General features: G+C 42.6%; 1 protein-coding gene across 1 annotated transcript in view; it reads right to left on the reverse strand.

Annotated features, from left to right (window-relative positions):
- The window catches only part of LOC141148373 (uncharacterized), a 397492-nt gene that overhangs the window by 15125 nt on the left and 361727 nt on the right, over positions 1 to 20640 (reverse strand). The window contains exon 13 of the mRNA XM_073635792.1: positions 14079 to 14154. Coding sequence (XP_073491893.1) covers positions 14134 to 14154 — 21 coding nt within the window. The 3' untranslated portion in view covers positions 14079 to 14133. The remainder of the gene's footprint in view (positions 1 to 14078; positions 14155 to 20640) is intronic.

Raw genomic sequence — 20640 nt, forward strand, 5'->3', positions numbered from 1 at the left:
CAGCTGAAACACTGCATGGCATCTTTTAGCCTGACTCATTGAATAGCCCCTATGAACGCTTAGGAGTACTGATGGTTCATAGGACTATTCAGCAGAGTAGGGCATGGAGGAGGAGGGGGTGAAGCTGACAAATTTCACATCATCACCACTAACTGTATGGGAATGTGGCAGAAAAACAAACTCCAGCACTGAGCCCTGTCCTGCATCCTTCCTAGTTGCAACCAGAGTTACCCAGTGTGCTGTGAACTAAATATATTGTCTCTGACCATGCTGCTGATTGCCTTGCTCAATGATGCCAAAACATTGCGTTCCACATGATGGTACACTTGAATGGCCTTACGTGCAAAGAAATAGCAACTGGGAACCTGCCATTGTGGTACATCACATTCTGCAAATTCACAGAAGGGGCAAAATTAACCAGATGGAAAGGCAGGAGCCAGCAAATTTGACAAGCTGGAATTTAGACGCTGGGCCTGCGGGTGGCAGGGAGTGTGTTTTTTTTCTTTGATGCAACAGCTGAGGCAGAGAAATTTGCCTGCTACACTCTACCGCTGGCAGTGTGCTGCTGGCAGACATGTTGCAAGGATCTGTGACACTCTTTGCTATACCATTATCCCTGTCAGTGGAGGCTGCTGAAAGGTCATGAGATATAGTGGGGGTAGACGTGAAAGGTAAGAAATGAGGAGAAGAATTGCGTCCTTTTTGTGTGGCTTTAAGGTGTTATGCTCTTGCTAACAGGCAGAGTGGTGGGGGGTTAAATGCCTTTGCAAGCATGTGTTACCCAAATAGCTGGTGTTTTTGCCATGCTTGATCTGCTTGCGGCAAAGATTGCAGCTGCACATGTGCTCAAAAAAGGCCCACATAGCTAAGCTGTGGGAAGTGGGCTGGGAGATAACAGCTCCACAAAGGGGGCAGGCATGGGACAAAAAAACGCAGCAACCAATAAAAAAATGGGGGTATACAGCACTGTCTACTGCACTACACTAACACTACACTACACTATACTCCCACTATACTGATACACTACACTGACACTACACTATACTCACACTATAGTCACATTATACTCAGACTACACTAACGCTACACTGACACTCTACACAATGGGGGTTATTTACGAAAGGCAAATCCACTTTGCACTACAAGTGCACTGTCAAGTGCAGTCGCTGTAGATCTGAGGGGGACATGCATGGAAAATAAAAAAACAGCATTTTAGCTTGCACATGATTGGATGATAAAATCCAATGTCCAATCACGGCTGATCACGCTGTCAATAGGAAGAGTCGTTGATCTGACAGACGCGAGTAGAGGAGAGCCGATTGGCGGCTCTCCTGGCAGGGGGGGGGCTGCGCTGATTGTTTATCAGCGCAGCCCCCCCTCAGATCACCACACTGGCCACCAGGGATCGCCACTAGGACCACCAGGGAAGGGGGCAACATGTGGATGGCCAGGTATGTACCCCATGGCCATCCACATGTGCCCAGTGTGCCCAATCTGTGCCAATCAGTGCCCACAAATGGGCACTGATTGGCACCATTATGTTGCAGTGATGCCCAGCAATGCCACCCTTATGGGCATCACTGCAAACAACCAGTGTCATCAGTGCCACCCATCAGTGTCCATCGGTGCCACCTGTCAGTGCCCATCCGTGCCCATCAGTGCCCACCTATCAGTGCCCATCCGTGCCCATCTGTGCCAACTATCAGTGCCACCCATAAGTAACCATCAATGCCACCTACGAGTGCCCATCAATGCCACCTATGAGTGCCCATCAGTGCCGCCTATGAGTGCCCATCGGTGCCACCTATGAGTGCCCATCAGTGCCGCATACCAGTGCCACCTATCAGTGCCCATCAGTGCCATCTATCAGTGCCCATCAGTGCCCGTCATCAGTGCCCGTCAGTGCCACCTCATCAGTGCCACCTCATTGGTGCCACCTCATCGGTGCCCATCAGTGCGGCCGTATCAGTGCCCGTCAGTGCAGCCATATCAGTGCCCGTCATTGAAGAAGAAAACGTACTTATTTACAAAACGTTTTAACAGAAACAAAGAAAAACTTGTTTTTTTTCTAAATTTTCGGTCTTTTTTTATTTGTTGTGCAAAAAATAAAAACCGCAGAGGTGATTAAATACCACCAAAAGAAAGCTCTATTTGTGGGAACAAAATGATAAAAAAATTGTTTGGGTACAGTTTAGCATGACCGCGCAAATGTAATTCATCTTGCGACAGCGCTGAAAGCTGAAAATTGGCTTGGGCAGGAAGGTGTCTAAGTGCCTGGTATTGAAGTGGTTAAAGAGGAACTGCAGTCTGCTCACATAATTTGTAATAAAAACATCTTTGCCATTCTGAAGCTTCCCTACAACCACTTTGAATATTATTTTATATATTCTGTGATTCTGTACTTGCCAAATATGCTGCAGAAATCTCCCCCCACTGAGTCTGGCTGCAACCATTTTAACTGTGGGCAGCTGAAGCTGCTGCCTGTTCACTTCTTGGATTTACACAGACAAACAGAGGCACACCTCCAGCTCTACAGCTCTCATTGGCCCTCTTATGACTCACCGCCTCCTTTCCTGGCAAACTCTCACGAGAGGGAGAGAGAGAGAGCTGTGAATGATGTCATAAGCCTAGGATAATGACCAGACAAGAAACAGGAAGTGGACTAAATAAGGTATTTACTGGCAGAAAAAAAACTACTACCCAGAGTTAAAACAACAAGGGCAGAGATTTAATAGATGGAAAGATGAAAAAATGACTGAATGTCCGCTTTAATTACTATCTGTTCGAGCCTCTGGGATTGTTGTTGTTAACACTGTATCTTTTATTCATTGTATCTTTTATCCATTGTAGCTTTGATAGAGGTTTACATTTTATCATTTTGCTTTCTAATGTTAGCAGGCTGATTAATCCCAGTCCACTACCATGTGTGGTTGCCCTTTGTCTGTTTTACTGCATGTATTACCAAGCCCCATACACCATTCAATTTAATTGGATAGATACAATTGGTTCACAACAGGATGAGTGCTGAGTTTATGTGTTTGTACTTATAGATCCCGGGTGATGTCTTGGGAAGATGTCTTCCATGCTCAATAGTTCTCGGTGCAATCATCAAATGTCAGTAGCCTAGTGCTCACTAATTCTCACCAAATTAGGTTATTTGCTAGAGCAGTTGTCTCTGAGGATCCTAATGGGCTGTTTCTGAAGGAGGATGCATGATAACCCAGGTAACATGATGGATGCTGAGGGTTGGCATAGTCTTTGCTTTCTTGAATGTGTACCCTTGGCACTGGGACATTTTTAGAGTTAATGAGAATAGCGGGGAGAAGTTCAGGTATCTCTGGAGATGGCTGTCGGTATGTCAAGTCAGGAAACTGTGGATCTATGTTGGAGGTAGGCTTGATAACTTGGTCTGGAGCATGGTTCTGTGCATATTCCTGAGCCCTTTGCGCTGAGTCATGGGTTGGTATTTTTGCAAGGTCTTGGGGCAAATTGCCTTCTGGACCAACTGTAGTTTCGTATATATCACAGCTTCTTCTGATGCTGCTGCTGCCACAAGGGATGAGCCGAACACCCCCCTGTTCGGTTCGCACCAGAACATGCGAACAGGCAAAAAATTCGTTCGAACACGCGAACACCGGTCTATGGTCTAAAGTCTATGGAACACGAACATGAATAATCAAAAGTGCTAATTTTAAAGGCTTATATTCATGGTATTGTCATAAAAAGTGTTTGGGGACCTGGGTCCTGCCCCAGGGGACATGGATCAATGTAAAAAAAGTTTCATAAACGGCCGTTTTTTCGGGAGCAGTGATTTTTTTTTTTTTTTTTTTTTTTTTTTTTTTTGATTTAAAATTTTTATTGAGAAGATAATAGAATACATCAATCATCAAAATGAAAAAGGAGCACATCGCTCATCGAGTACAAAATGTAACAATAATACGTCATTTGTAAAAGATGACAACCAACAATTTTAGGCAGATAGAGGCTTGTAACACAACTGGATATCTAGTTATGGGCAACGAGAGTCCCGGCGTCGGAGCCCCTTCTGGGAACCAACTGCTCCGACAAGCCGGGTCTCCCCCAGCCCATCTCTCCACAGGTTAGTGAATAATTGCCTAGAGTGCAGGTACACGCCTACAGAAACTGGAAAATGATAAAAGGGAGACAACCAAAAGGGGTTTGTTTCACTGTAACCATGGAAGATCATATCAAAAACGCATTTATACATTCGTTACTGGGAAGGAAATAAAATAAAAAATAAAAATAAGAAAGGAAGATAACCAATTGGTCTGTCTATCTCTCATGAAGGGTCAAATTTTGGTTTGATGATCTAGTCCATAACATGTTATGTTCAAAGGTTAGAAGGGTGTTACCTTTGATAATCTGCCCTGAGGCAAATAGCCCAGATAATTAAAAGTACTGAGAGCTTGAGGGACCAATATAGACGTGTATAGAGGACAGGAGATTGAAAGGGGGAAAGGAGGAAAACAGGAAGAGTAGAGGGGATAGAGAGGATGAGGGGTTAGTTGATCTTCAGGAGTTATGGGAAAGAAGTGCACAGGAGACCTCAAAGGGGGGGGGACCGATAGCCCCTCAGCTGAGGACCACTCCAGTGTACCATCTATCACACATACAAAGGATGCCCTACTAGATTTGCCCAGGGTTCCCAAATAGCGTTAAATTTATCAGTAGTATCTAGGATAATGTTGGAAATTTTTTCTTGCAGCATGATCCACGTGATTTTTTGCTTGGCTAACCGAATGGATACTTTCGGTGATTTCCAGGCCCTGGTGATGGTCATTTTGGCCCCCACTAGAATAAACTGGATCAGCTTCTGTGTATGTTTAGAAATTTTTGGTATGGGACCATTTAGCAATGCAACAGTTGGGTCTTGTTGCAGAGTACAACCGCAAGTTCTGCGGATAAGGGAGAATATCTTGTTCCAATACATTCTGATTTTAGGGCATTCCCATAGTATGTGTAAAAGAGACCCCATATGACCGCATCCTCTAAAGCAAAGAGGTGACGTTAGCGGATAGATTTTGGCAAGACGTGACGGTACCAAATACCAGCGTGTGAGAACTTTCAGCCCTGCTTCGCTAATTGAAGTATTAACCATACCTTTAAAGGAGCGGGCGAAATTAATATGCCACTTTTCCAGGTCCCAGCTGAAGTCAAGATCTCGTTCCCAGCTTGTCATGTATGCTGCTTTTTCCGTGGGTTCCGCCAGGGATGAGTAGATGAGGGAGATACCCCCTTTGGTGTCCGAGGCTGAAGCACACCATTGTTCATAAGGCGTTACAAAGAGATGGTTTTCATTGTCCTTCCATACCCGATTTAAAAAATGAAGGAGTTGAAGGAATCTAAATTTTCCGGTTGGGGGCATTTCGAGTTTAGAGGTACAGTATGCTAGAGTGAGGGGACCATTGGAGTTGAAGAATTGCCCGATTCTATAAAGGCCCTTGTCAAGCCACCATTTAAAGGCCCGAATCTCCAGGCCAGGGGGAAAATTATGATTTCTGAAGATATGTGCCAGGGGGTGCCATGTGGAGATGAGGGGTTTGAACTTATGAAGGGCGTCACAGAGTTTCATTGAGTGAGATAAAGTTGGTGCTAAAATAGGGGGACGTTTTTTGGGGATATTCCAGAGCAGGAAGTCTAAGGTGAAACCAGGAACTGCCTCACGCTCCATGCTCACCCAGTCTGGTTTGGGTCCTTTCATGTATATAGTTGAGAATTGGCTCAATTGTGCTGCCTGATAATACCACCACAGATTGGGGACCCCCAGTCCTCCCTTTTTTCTGGGCCTAAAAAGCACCTCTTTAGAAAATCTGTGGCCTTTTTTATCCCAAATAAAACGGATTATGGCAGATTGTAGGCGTTGAATGTGCGGTTTGGGGACTGGAATGGGTAAGGAACGAAAGAGATAAAGTAGCCTAGGTAGGAGAGTCATTTTTACTGCGTTCACTTTACCCAACCAAGAGAGCTTATATAGTGACCATTGGGTCAGGTCGTCCGTGAGCTTTTTGATCATGGGGGGGAAATTATATTTATAGAGCGTATCTATGCCAGAGGTAAGGTTAATACCAAGATAAGGGATTGATGTGGAATTCCATGAGAATGGAAATATATTCTTTAGGTTATTTACTATGTCAGGAGGGGTGGAAACATTGAGAGCGACTGATTTGGATACATTAACCTTGAGTCCGGAAGCTAATTCAAAGTTTTGTAGAAGTTGCAAAATGTTGGGGATGGAGGTCATGGGAGACGTGACGAACAGGAGGACATCATCCGCGAATAGAGCGCATTTGTGGTAATTTTGCCCACAGCGAACTCCATGAATGTCTGGGTGTTGTCTAATCGCGATGGCCAAGGATTCTATAGCCATCGCGAAGAGAAGGGGAGAGAGAGGGCAACCCTGCCTTGTTCCTTTCTGTATGGAGAATTTATCTGATAAGTGTCCTAATAGTCTCACCTGTGCTTTAGGTTGATGATAGAGGGCTCTTAATATATTGATAAAGTTAGGGCCGAAACCCCATTTACCTAAAATTGTGAAGAGATAGGGCCAAGCCACCGTATCAAACGCTTTTTGGAGATCTATGGAGAGGAGGAGGCCCCCCTGGGGAGATCCCCCATCCCACCCCGATCTCATTAGGGAGACTGCATTTATCGCTCTCCGTATCTGGTCCGGTCCCTGTCTCCCTGATATGAACCCCACCTGGTCCTTATGTATGTAGGTATCTATAAAAGAAGCGAGTCTATTGGATAATATTTTTGTCATAAGTTTTAGGTCGTTATTAATTAACGAAATAGGTCTATAGTTACTGACATCGCTGGGGTCTTTACCTGGCTTAGGTATAACTGAAACAAAAGCCAAATTGGCATTTGGGTCTAACGGTGATGCTTTAGCTAAGGAGTTAAAAAAGCGGGCCAGGTACGGAGAGAGGGAATCTATAAAAGTTTTGTAATAGTGGTTTGAGAAACCGTCTGGGCCTGGGGCTGAGTCCTTTCTGAGCCCTTTTATAACTGCTCGGATCTCAGATTCTTGGAATGGTGATTCCAGTATGGAGCGGTGAGATTCGGAGATTTTTGGCAATGGGATTTTGTCTAGAAATGCATCCAACTTTTGTTGGGAAATTGGGCAATCGTCGGAATACAGATTGGCATAAAAGGATTGGAATGATTTAAGAATTTTACTTGGGTTTTGGGTTAGCGATCCGGATTGGATTTTTATTTTAGGTAGGGCAAAAGACCTGTGTTTCGGGGTAAGTTTGGCCGCTAACTGGGGGCCAAATTTGTTCGCTCGTAGATAGAAACTGCCGCTGATCCAATGGAGGTGCTTTTCTGCGTTAGAAGTCAAAGCTGAGTTAAGAGATAGCCTAATAGAATCTAGCTTAGATAGAGATGTAGGATTGGGGTTCAGTTTGTGGGACTTGCTAATATTTTTGTATTCTTTCTCTAGTTTCTTGATATCAATTTGCCGTTCTCTCTTTAATTTGGCTGCAAATTGGATCAATTTCCCTCTGATTACTGCTTTGTGAGCATTCCAGAGCGTGCTAGGGGAGATGTCTGCCGTGTCATTCAATAGAAAATACTCTTTGATATCTTTTTCTAGTATAGTACAGTGGACAGGGTTAGCTAGGATTTTCTCATTTAGGCGCCAGGTGCGTGGGCCAAATGGGGATAACGAATTGGATATTCCTAAGATTACTAGGGAGTGGTCAGACCACGGAACATCGTGGATGGAGGCTTGATTAGCAATTTGTATGTCAGAGTTCAGTAAGAAAATGTGGTCGATTCTTGCATATGTCTTGTGGGGTGCTGAGTAGTGTGTGTAGTCCCTTGTTGCGGGGTTTAATTCCCTCCATGAATTAATGAGTCCCACCGAGTGAATTAGTTTGGCAATCTGGAGGCTTTGTTTGGGGGGTCGTTTAAGGCGAGGGATCCCCTGGGCTGCTTTATCTAAGATCTGATCAAAGGTAATATTGGAGTCCCCTCCCATAATCACCCTACCCTCAAAGTGGGGTGAGAGAGTTGCTAGTAAGGAGGAGAAGAATTTAGCTTGGCCTTTGTTGGGTGCATAATAGGAAATAAAAGTGTATAGATTACCTTCAATTAGACCTTTGATTAGAATGTATCTTCCTTCATCATCTCGCACAGTTAGAGTGTGAGAGAAAGGGGTTTGTTTGGAGATTAGGATGGCTACTCCTCTCTTTTTCTCGCTAGCGTTTGCGAGAAAAAAAGTGGGGTATTTGTTGTGTAAAAAAGAGGGCGAGTAGTTTGAGGGGAAATGTGTTTCTTGGAGGAGCACTACATCTACCCCTCTTGAGTGATAGCTTTGGAAAGCTTTGCGTCTCTTGACAGGTGAGTTGAGCCCTTGAGTGTTATGGGAGGCAACTTTAAGTGTCCTCTGTAAGGTAGGTGGGTCAGTCATTTTCACTAAGGGAGTAACTCTGGTGCATTAGGTGTGTTCCTACCCGGTTCCTTGATGATGCAGCATGGAGTCTGGGAGAGAGATCTTGCTGTCGCAGCGGAGGGCTCTGGACAGGGTTGGTCTCCTGTGCACTTTCCTGAAATAAAAAAAAAAAGAAAAAAAAAGGGGGGAAGGAGGAGAAGAAGGGGAAGAAGGGAGAGATAAGAGAATGAAAGAAGAGAAGAAGAATCATTAAATAATACATTCTAATAACTTCAAAAAAAACTAGGCGTAAAAGCCCAGAAAATCCAGGAACTGGACTAAAAAGTTCAGTTCGAGTCTGAGACCCAAAAACAAAAGGGTCTCAGAAAAACAAGAACAACCTCAGCCGAGGTTGTTAGTCTGGTGTAATCAGTGGGAGGGTCTCCCCTGATCACAACAGAGGAAGTGGCAATGCTGGCCCAGCCGAGCCGCCGAGGCCCCATCTAAAATGGAACAATGGAACCTAGTAAGTGTGAGCACAAAAAATTTGAATAAGATACCCATATAAAAAAACACGGATTTACACATGAGGAGTTGAGCCCAAACTCTAAGAGGTACGAGGGCAAATTACTGTTTTAAATGAAAATGACAAAACAATACTCTCCATAGGGGAAGGTCCATTAATAACCGGGAGGGGGGGTGGAGGGCAGGAACAGGGAAGTGAGAGGGAGGGGGGAGAAGTGAAGTGAGGTAAAAACTTATTAAGGGGGGAGGGGGGGTGGGGGAGGTGAGGGAAACAACCCGGAGTCATCTTCGTCCATCTTCATTGCATTGAAGAGAGTGGGGGAAAATCAGGTGAGTGCAACCATTCGCACTATTGGATAAGTGGGGTCTGAAAGGGTGTATGCCATGTACACCATAGCTTCTCCTTAAGCGGGTACAGCCCTAGGGAGAAGAGGGAGTCACAAAATCCTTATAAAGCTGAAAAGGGATGACTTCATCTTGGAGGAAAGGAATCGCGGTGACGCTTCGTTTGCTGTTTGTTCCAGAGGGGGGTGATGGGGCTGCCTGGAGGGGGTCTCTTAGATGAACTTGACTTGGGCGGAGGATCCTGGGGGGGAGCTTCTTGAGAGATGAATCCAAGTCGCAGGAGTAAGTGTTCGCCTTCTTGGAATGAGGAGAATCCATACGATCTATCCTTATGTTGGAACTGAAGACGGAAAGGGAAAGTCCAGCGATATTTAATCGATTTCTGAGAGAGGATTTCAAGCAGAGGTTTTAAAGCTCTTCTCTTTAGGATTGTAGTTTTGGAGATGTCTGCGAAGATTTGGATCTTGTTGCCTTGGAAGGATAAGGCGTCCAGATTCCGAGATCTTTTCATGACCTCCTCTTTGGTCTCGTAATAGTGGGGCTTAACCACTATATCCCTCGGGAGCCCGTCCTGTCTGGGTGGTTGCAGCGCTCTGTGAGCCCTGTCAATCTCCAATTTGCTATCAGATATATCCGGGATCAGTTCTTTCATGAAAAGCTGCACTGTGTCATGAATATTGGTTACAGACTCTGGTATACCACGAATACGGAAGTTTCCTCTCCGATTACGATTTTCCAAATCGTCAATCTTCCCTAAAGCTGTTTCAAGTTGATCTTGCATCAGGTGAATGCAGTCAGTATTCTGATTGGTGCGCGCAACCGTTTGATCGACTGCTTGTTCAATCAGGTCAATGCGGGCCCCCAAGCTCTGTAGGTCTGCCTTAATAGATGTGGTGATTTGTGCTGCATTTTGGGCCAGGCCTGCGGCTAGCATGTCTGAAAAGCAATTCAGAAGTTGTGCCATGTCTGACTGGTGGGGAGAGTTCAGCGGTGCTGCCTGAAGTATAGCAGGGGATGGGGCGGAATCATGCAGTGAGGGGATATGGAGCATGTCAGTTAGGGTCCTGTTAAAAACTGAGTCTTTGCTTGTAAGATAGGCATTCTTGGGGGAGATGTTACTCACAGAGGATCCTGGTGTGATGTTGGGAAGCTGATCTTCCCCAGGGGTGTCAGCCATGATGACTCCGTCTCCTGTGTCTGCCTGTGAGGAGGTCGCGGCCGCCATCTTGGATGTAGAGGGGTCGGGTAGGCCAAAGGAGAGTTTCCTGCTAGCCGCTGGACGCTGTGATCGGTTGGGCATGTAGATTTGTGCCCACTAGCCTCCTCTACCAGCGGGTGTTAAGCAGGGACGGTTCCGCTCAACAATCCGGCGTCTGGGGACCGCGGAAGGCTCGGCTGAGACGGAGCTCCCGTTCAGAGCGTCTTCCCGGGAGTCCCGCGCATGCGCACTGGGAGCAGTGATTTTAATAATGCTTAAAGTCAAACAATAAAAGTGTAATATCCCTTTAAATTTCGTACCTGGGGGGTGTCTATAGTATGCCTGTAAAGGGGCACATGTTTCCCCTGTTTAGCACTGTCTGACAGCAAAATTACATTTCAAAGGAAAAAAAGTCATTTAAAACTACTTGCGGCTTTTAATGCATTGCCAGTCCGACAATACACATAGAAGTTCATTGATAAAAACGGCATGGGAATTCCCCTCAGGGGAACCCCGAACCAAAATTAAAAAAAAATGATATGGGGGTCCCCCTAAATTCCATACCAGGCCCTTCAGGTCTTGTATGGATATTAAGGGGAACCCTGGACAAAATTTAAAAAAATAAATGGCGTGGGGTCCCCCTCAAAATCTATACCAGACCCTTCAGGTCTGGTATGGATTTTAAGGGGAACAACTTTTATTGTTTTGACTTTATTTTATTGTTTTGACTTTAAGCATTATTAAAATCACTGCTCCCGAAAAAACGGCCGTTTTTAAAACTTTTTTTTGCATTGATCCATGTCTCCTGGGGCAGAACCCAGGTCCCCAAACACTTTTTATGACAATACCATGAATATAAGCCTTTAAAATTAGCACTTTTGATTTCTCCCATAAACTTTTAAAGGGTGTTCCGCGGCATTCGAATTTGCCGCGAACACCCCAAATTGTTCGCTGTTCGGCGAACTTGCGAGCAGCCGATGTTCAACTCGAACTCGAAGCTCATTCCTACCTGCCACCCTTTCAGTCTCCAGCACACGCATACTAGATTCTAGCTCTGCTTTTTGCCTCAAGGAATTGGCTTCTAACTTGGCTTTCTGCCTCATCAAGTTAGCTTCTTTTTGAGAGAATAAGACTTCTGCTTGTACTTCTCCTACCTTTGCTGTTGCTCTGAGGCCTGCAGAACTGACTTATGATCTGCTGAAGTGCACTGAATATCTGACATGTGAGAGTTGGTCTCCGAAGTTTGATGCAAAATGTACACACTCCTATTTGGATTCATGGTGTATAAGTTAAAGCGGAGTACTGTCCCAAGTACGGTTTTGGTATGGATTCTTTCACTGTCAAAAGAAGCTCCTTTATCTTCTCCTGTTATACGTATGCTTTTTTTTTACTATGCTGTCCCATTAACTCTTCGCTGACAACTAGCTTCTAGAGTTGGGTGAACGGTTCGGGCTGAGCAAAAGTTCAGCCTGAACATTGCCTGTTCACCCGTTCAGCGAATGCCCAAATTTTCAGGTCATCAGTCATGCTGATAATGGTCTTCCCCACTGACAGCTAAATAAAAAAAATAAAAACACTGCCTACTAAGAAAAAGTGGAAAAAAAAATTCATACTAGGCCCTTCGGGTCTTGTATGGATTTTAAGGGAACCCCATGCCAAAATGTATAATAAAAATGGCATGGGATCCCCCCCAAAATCCGTACCAGACCCTTATCAGAGCATGCAGTTTGGCAGGCCAGGAAAGGTTGTGGTTGTGGGGGGTCTGCGGGCAAGGGGCTTATCGGAATCTGGAAAACCCCTTTAAGGGGGGAGCCCCCAGATCCTGACCCCCCCATGTGAATGAGTATGGCTACATAGTACCACTACCCATTCACCCAAAAAGTGTTAAAAAGTAATAAAAACACAGAGTCAGTTTTTGACAATGTCCCCCAATGTAGATCCATTGTCAATCACGCCGCTGCCGCACTGCCGAACTCGAAAAATAAAACGCTCTGCTGTCAACTAAGGCAAAATGCTGAATACGTGGCTTGCCATTTGACAGTTCTTATATAGGTAAGGGGCAGAGACATCTGGTGACATCACCTGGTGGCACCGCCCCTTGTGACGTCATCCACCGATGCATGCTGGGTTGGTGAAGTCACAAGGGGGCGGTGCCACCAGGTGACATTGCCAGGTGGCCCTGCACTTACCTATACAGGAACTGTATAAAGTTCTTGTATAGCCAGGCATTCGGCGGTTTGCCTTAGTTGACAGCGGAGCATTTTATTTTTATTTTTTGGGTTTGGCTGTGGTGGTGTCATTGTGATTGACAATGGATTTACATTGGGGACAATGTTTTTTAATTTTTAATAAAGGAATTGTCTGCCTCCTGTTTTTATTTATTTTTACACATTTTGGTGAATGGGTAGGGGTATTATGTACCCAATACTCATTCACATAGGGTGGAGGCGGGATCTGTGGACCCCCTTGTTAAAGGGGCTTCCAGATTCCGATAAGCCCCCTGCCCGCAGACCCTGGGCTGTGGTTGTGGGGATTGGGCCCTTGTCCCCATCAACATGGGGTCAAGGTGCTTTGGGGTTGGGGGGAGACCCCCCTGCCCCAAAGCACCCACCCCCCCATGTGGAGGGGATGTGGCCTGATATGGTTCAGGAGGGGGGGCACTCGTTTTCCCAACCCGGCCGTGCTGCATGCTCGGATTGTGTCTGGTATAGATTTTGGGGGGAACCCATGCCATTTTTAAAAACATTTTTCTATTGTTGGCAATAGTATTGCATTGCCGGCAATTTAGTTCTCATTTTATATATTTTTTTTTTCTTTAGAAATGTCAGTTTTGCTGCAGCAGCATTGGGCTTGAAAAGAGTCTCTCTGTTTACCTCATCATTGCTTACTGTTTGATGTTCATTATGTCTATTATGTATTACCATTATGTTACCTAGGATATCCACTTTGTTTTTAACAAATGTATTTCTTTACTAAATAAATATATTCTTTTATACTGTATATTAGTCTATACTCCTATATTTTTTCTACCTCTGTGCAAGTGCCGGGAAAGTCCACTTAGGGGAACCCTTTGTGTTATGTTATTGATTTATTGGATGTGGCACGGCTCTTTCCTCCCTCCTAGGCGAGTTGGTCGCCTCTTCTGTTTTGCTGCAGCAGGTTCTATACATGGCACAGATGCACCACTTTACAGGAAGAGTAAGGGTACTCCTCAGGCACTATATTTAAATTATTTTTCATTTTTATTGTTGCACTTTAAGCATCATTAAAATCATTGCTCCTGTAAAAATGATCTTTTTTAAAAACTTTTTTTGCATTTATACATGTCCCCCAGGGCAGTACCCGGACCCCCATTACCCTCTTTATGGCCAATTGAGCCATACAACTTGTTTAAGCCTTAGCTCAGTGGCTGCAAAAGAGTTACATAACATTCTCTTCAGAAAGTTTGAATTTGTAAATGTGGAGGAACATATAAACCAAGACATGTAAAATTAGGTAAGGAATTCATATACTGAATAATACTATCTTTACAGGGCTTTTAACTAAACTCATTTGGACTGTAAAAAAAAATGTAATCAATCTGTGGTCTTTAAAGGGCTCATATTGAAGACTCACCTTTATAAAATAACTTCACTCATCTCAAATTTTTCTAAACACTGACATTCTTCTTTTAATTTTGTTGTTGATGTAGCTGTTAAGACAAGTTCAGCAGACCACAGTTTTAAAAAGTAACATGAAACATTATAGGCCGATGAAAAGATAACACATATCACTGAAAACTATAAAAGATCACAAATAATAGCACAAAGTCTATCAATGATTTTGCCTTAGATTCACACATTTTGAAAGTAGTTCTAAATATAAATACTAAGTTCTGTGCTAATATTTGAGAAATTAGACACAAATTATACAAAGTGATCAAATAGCAGTAGAAAAAAGGAAAAAAAAGTATGTTATAGAAGATGCAAAAACGTCTTCTTATTGTGAAAGCCAATCTCTGTGCACCACTACCAGAGAAAACATGCTTATCTGCTTACCAAACCCATATGACTCTCGTGGATAAAAGAGTCAAAAGCGCTTTTTATGGCAAACCCATCTCATGGGCTTAGTGTGTCTCCCTCAACAGGAACTGAATTTATCCTCTCTTGAAGAGGAAGTAAAGCCTCTGAAACAAAACAAAAAATACACCCTGCAAGACAAAGGCATAATAAGCTAGTATGCATAGCATACTAGCTCATTATGAATTACTTACCTGTTTTAAAAAAGGCCTGGATTCTATCCTAAATGTACATAATATAATGGGATACTAATATTTATAGGCAAAGTTGCTGGGAGAGCCTATGTAATTGGGTGGAGTCAGGTGATCTATGTTCTGTGCCACCTGGACGTGTGTCATATTGCCCCGGGCTGCTAGGCTGGAGATTGGGCCTATCCCGGGGGCATCTGGCTCCCAGGCTGTCTGAGGGCCTATCCAGAGGCAAGAGAGCAGCGCAGGGATGGAACTGCGGCTTGCAGTACAACCAGAGTTGACGGTTCTGCCAGACGGAGACCCTGATGTGGTCGGAGGTAAAGGGGAAGCTGTCGCCACTAAGGGACCATCTGCCTTATTACCAGGGACCACGGTGAGTAACTGAAGCAAGTACCGGAGCAATATTCTCAGCGAACGGGCAAGAATCGGATAACTTCAGGCGGTGATCAAGTCAGAGACCCTGCCAGCGGAGGTGACGCTTGCAGAGCAGCCTTCTGTGTCAAGCCAGGGACTGAGCAGGCCAGTGGGGTGAAGCTTGAGAAGTATCAGGAGTGCCAAGCTAGGGAACCAGCACAGAGAAGCGGGGGTAATGCTTGAGAAAGGTACCACCGTGAAGATTGCTGGAGCTCAAGGGATTCAGTGGCAGTGAATCAGTGGATCTAGTGAGAGACCGGAAGCTCAGTGTGCTGAAGAACTACAAGGAGAAGTTCTAGTGTAAGTGAAGGAACTGTTATGCTGTGTGTTAGGAACTGTTAAAGACTGTTGCCATAGGAGACATGCAGATGTGGCATCTTGCTGGAGGCCTTTCCCTGCACGGCTGTCTTCCTATTGAAGTCTCGGAGTCTGCTAATTAAACTTGCAACTACTTAAGGGTGTCCTGGCCCTAACTCTCTCCCCCATAAAAGTTTGTAAGAGTTATAAACATCTTTTTTGCATTCAAGAAGTGTCTGGCGCCCAACAACTTTATCAACTTTGCACATGCCTCACAACCCACCATATACAGAAGGATGTCAGCTATCTCTGCCCCTTGTGGTTCTCATTAGACTGAAGGAGGCCGTAGACCTTGCTACATATATATATAGATATAGTGTATGTGTGTCACCGGCGCAAAAACCACTTCTATATTAACCATATGTGTCAGGGTTGCTGCTTTCAAAAAAAACCTTTCATTAAGATGGGCTAAAAATACTGATTCAGTGTGTGTGAATGCGCTACCCCTATAGTAACCACCACTTGTTCTCTTCCTACTAATCCGAAAGAATCACTTACATAAAATAGAATACAAAATCATATGCATAATCTTATAACAAACAAAAAAATAACCATATATTGTCCAGTACATAAAAAATCCTTCAAGCGTGCTGCCAAAAAAAGTCCTTTAGTAATTAATTGTGACTGGCGTGCTCCTATGTTCCTTCAGTGATCATATGTGACTGAGTGAAAAACCTCCACCATTCAGATTGGCCACTCACCAGACGTTTAATAAAGATGAGCCTTTGGTTCATTCAGGGGATAACCACTCCACCTATGTAACTCTCCTCACCGGCTAAACTCGGACTCCAATGTTCCTCATTGGAGAGCATAAGGGATAAAAAACGATCATAGCGCAATATGCTTGAACTATTTATTTAAAATTACAGGAAAAGTATCAACTCACATTTAAAAGTGCCCTCGAGCTGGCACAAAGCTTATCCAGCAGTTATGGACGGGTACTGGGCTGTTTGCATGGTCCACCTGGTGCTGTATTGCGGCCTCCACGCTCGGCTTGCGCTCCAAGCCTCGTTGCCCGTTCACGTCCGGTCACCTGATGTGAAAAAACTCCCAGCAGCCTCCACGGGTTTCGCATCATAGAATGCGTCATCAGGAAGCTGCCGTATAATTGGTTCACGTTCTATTTATATTGCGTGCGGCCGGAAGTAGATGTTCCGCCATTTTAACTAAGGTAACATTCCCATCTGTGACTTCCTTCCTTATATCGCCATTTTAACTAAGGGTTTAGCCTATTCTATATATCCTAAATATACATAACAATTATCCCTTTACTATCTTTACTTAAATTAAATATTTGGATATCTTTGTGGTCTAAATTATGACCCATCTATACCTGCTGGAGAGGCTTTTTACAAATCCTTAAACACATCACACCTATATAAAACATTTTGTATATTTTACCCATTCCGCTCTAAATATTGATCCATCAGCAATATGGGACAGCAAAAAACTTTTTTTGTTGTTATTTAAAAATTAACTTAAAATATACATACAACCCCTATTTTCCTTTATTTCATCACGTTTATAGTGGTTCTAACCATACAGAAATCAAAAAATCAAAAAATGTAAAATTAAAAATATATAAATAATAATAAAATAAAATAACAAAATAATACAAATAAAATCATAATGAAATAGAAATAGAAATAAAAAATAAATTATAAAAAATAAAAAATAAAAAATAAATAAAAAATAAATAAAATAATAAATAAAAATAAATATAAATAAAAATAAAAATAAAAATAAAATTAAAATGAAAAATAAAAAATAATAATAAATAAAATAAAATAAAATAAAAATAATAAAGATAAAAATAAAAATAAAAATAAAAATAAAAATAAAAATAAAAATAAAAATAAAAAATGAAAAATAATAAATAAAAATAAAAATAAAAATAAAATTAAAAAATAAAATAAAAAATAAATAAAATTAAAAATAAAAAATAAAAAATAAAAAATAATAATAAAAAATGAAAAAAATGAAAAATGGATATCCTAATAATTTTCCAAAAAGCAGTTGATGTCAAGCTCCACGTTCAACCCCTTTGGCCTCATTGTGTCCATTTTGTATATCCAATGAGTTTCATTTCTAGACACCTCCCTTCTCCTGTTGTTGTTTCTCCAGTTTTTTTCTATTCTATCTATTCCATAGAACTTTAAATGTTGGGGGTTCCTACCGTGCACATCCCTGAAATGTTTGGATACACTGTGGTGTTTGAATCCTTTTTTGATGTTTCTGACATGTTCTCCTATTCTCACTGATAGGGCTCTGGTCGTTCTGCCCACGTACTGCAGTCCACAACTGCACTCCAGTACGTAGGTTACATGAGTGCTACAACATGTTATAAGTTTATCAATTTTATAGGTTAGCCCATTACTCCTTGACCTGAAATTCGTTATCTTTCTATCTCTTTTGTTAGTGGATTTGCACGCCTTGCATTTCCCACATCTAAAAAAACCTTCCTGATCGAAAAAAGTTGCCATAGTTTTAGGGGGGTCTGGTACATTTTTGACTATTTTGTCATGGATACTCCTTGCTCTCCTATATACGAATGTTGGTTTCTTTGGTAGGACCTTACTTAATTGTGGATCATTACTAATTATGGGCCAATATTTCTTTATGATGTTTTCTAATGTTCTGTATTGTTTACTGAATCCTGTTATAAATGGTATTTTGTCATTCTGGTTTTGGTTTCTGGTTTTGTTAATTAATGTTGACTCCCTATCCATATTGGCTATTTTCAGGCGAGTTTCCTCCAGTGTCTCTCTTTTGTACCCCTTGTCCATAAATCTCTCTATTAAGATATTGGTCTGCTGGAAATAATCCTCTATTTGATCACAATTTCGTCTTATCCTGATAAACTGGCTTTTTGAGATTGCTTTTTTCCAATGGGGGTGGTGACAGCTCCCCATCGGTATGTATCCATTTCGATCCGTTTCTTTGAAATGTGTCCTAGTCCCAAGTTTATTCTTATTTTTATAGATTTCTAGGTCCAAAAAATTAATCTTTTGCTGATGTACTGTGGCTGTAAATTTGATATCATATTTATTGTGGCCGATATGTTGAATGAATGCTTCCAGTTGTTCTTGGCTTCCCTTCCACACTATCAGGATGTCATCAATAAAGCGTTTGTATAACAGCAAGTGTGGCCAGCATCCCCTGAAGATTTCTTCCTCCTCCCATTTACTTAGGAAGATGTTGGCCACACTCGGTGCATACTTGTTGCCCATTCCCACTCCCTTAATCTGTCTATAATAGTTATGATCATACCAGAAAAAATTGTTCCCCATAGCCATCCTTAGTCCCTCCAGTATGAACCTTCTTTGTTTTAATTTCAGACCTGATAGGTTCTTCATTCCCCATGCTACGGCTGCCAAGGCGTCTGATTGTTTTATGTTGGTATACAGCGACTCCACATCCATTGTTACCAGTAATGTAGAGTCATCCACCTGTATGTCCTTTAAATTGTTAATTACATCTTTGCTATCCTTGAGGAATGCCTTTCCCTCTCCTGCTATTGGTTGGAGGAATATATCCAAATATTCCCCCAATCTAGAATATACTGATTCGATGCCGCTAATTATGGGCCTCCCTGGTGGTCTAGTTTTGTTTTTGTGAATTTTAGGGACCTGATATATTACTGGTATCCTTGGTGCCTCCGTTGACAAATACCTGCCTTCTTTTTTGTTGATGATATTATCAGCTATGCCCTTGTTCAGATATTCTTTCAATTTCTTTTTCAGTTCTCTATTGGGATTCTTTTTCAGGGGTTGATATGTGCTAATATCTTTAACTAGTCTTTCCAACTCTGTATAGTAATCCTGTTTAGTTAGGACCACTACCCCTCCCCCCTTATCCGCTGGCCGAATTACTATGTTTTTTCTTTTTTCCAGTTTTTTTAGGCCTTGCCATATTCTATCTTTATTGCACTTCTCCGGTTTAATGTTTCTCATTTCCTTCTCTACTAATCTTTTGAATACTTCTATGTGTTGGTTAGTGTTGGTCCTGGGGTTGAACGTGGATCTGTTCCTCAACTGACTATGTGTGTATTCTGTTTCATTTAATTGGTATTGGGGTTCTCCTTTTTCTAAGAAATGTTTTTTTAAATTTAATTTTCTAACAAACTTTTGTAAGTCAATGAATGCTTCAAATTGGTTCGAAAGTCGCATTAGGTGCATATTTTATGCCGCTATCCAGTACTAACAATTCCTCATGGGTAAATGTTATGTCTGTTAGGTTAAAAATGCCCTCCCCTAATTTTCTCTTTTCCTTTTTGCCTCCCCCTCTACAGCCTCTTTTTCTCTTTGGTTTACACTTCCTCCAGTTTCTTGGGGGTTCCTGTTCCAGCCCCCCCTGCTGGTTTGGAATACTGGCATGGGTGGTTTGTAGGGTTCCCTCCAATCCCGCCATTCCCCCTGCCACATAGGTGGGCCGTAATGTGGGCCATAATTGTAGTATCCCCTACCCCTCCCTCTGTACCCTCCTCTCCAGGGTCTGGGGTACTGTCCCATAGGGGGTTGGTAGGGGGTTGCATTTACATTATTAGTTCCTTGGTCGGGTTTTTGGGTGTTCCCCTTCTTTTTGTTGTCATTTGGGGTTTGTACTAATGTCCTAGTGTCTTTTTTTGTTAAATTGGCGATGGGTGTACCTGGTGTTCTATTCCTTCCTGTATCTGCAATCACGTCCCCGATGTCCATCTCCTCATCAAGGGACGAGTTCGCAGAGTTGGTGGTTGTTTCCTCCTCCTGCCATCTGTACACTTTTCCCTCCAAATAATCTTTTTTGTCCCTTTGATATTTTTTAACCTTTTTATTTTTTACTTCATTGTCCAATTTAGTCAAAAACTCTTGTAGTTTAGCCGCCCTAGTTTTATACTCATTTGTTTCTACATGTGGTAACATGTTGTCCTTGATGTTGCTAATGGTGGATTCTATCTTTTTTAGCTTGATTCGTCTTCTTTCAATTATAATATCTAATAATTTGTTTTCGCAACTATTGAAAAAATCAAACCAACTCCTAGATAGATTTTCATCTATTATCCCATCATTAGGGCCCAAGTCCCATCTGAGCCTTCTTGGGGTGATTTTGGCCTCTCTGTACTGGTCTAATGCGTTGATGTCCCACCATACTCTAATTTGTTTGTCCATAGCATTCTTC

Source organism: Aquarana catesbeiana, linkage group LG06, assembly GCF_042186555.1.
Source record: "Aquarana catesbeiana isolate 2022-GZ linkage group LG06, ASM4218655v1, whole genome shotgun sequence".
Classification (NCBI taxonomy): domain Eukaryota; kingdom Metazoa; phylum Chordata; class Amphibia; order Anura; family Ranidae; genus Aquarana; species Aquarana catesbeiana.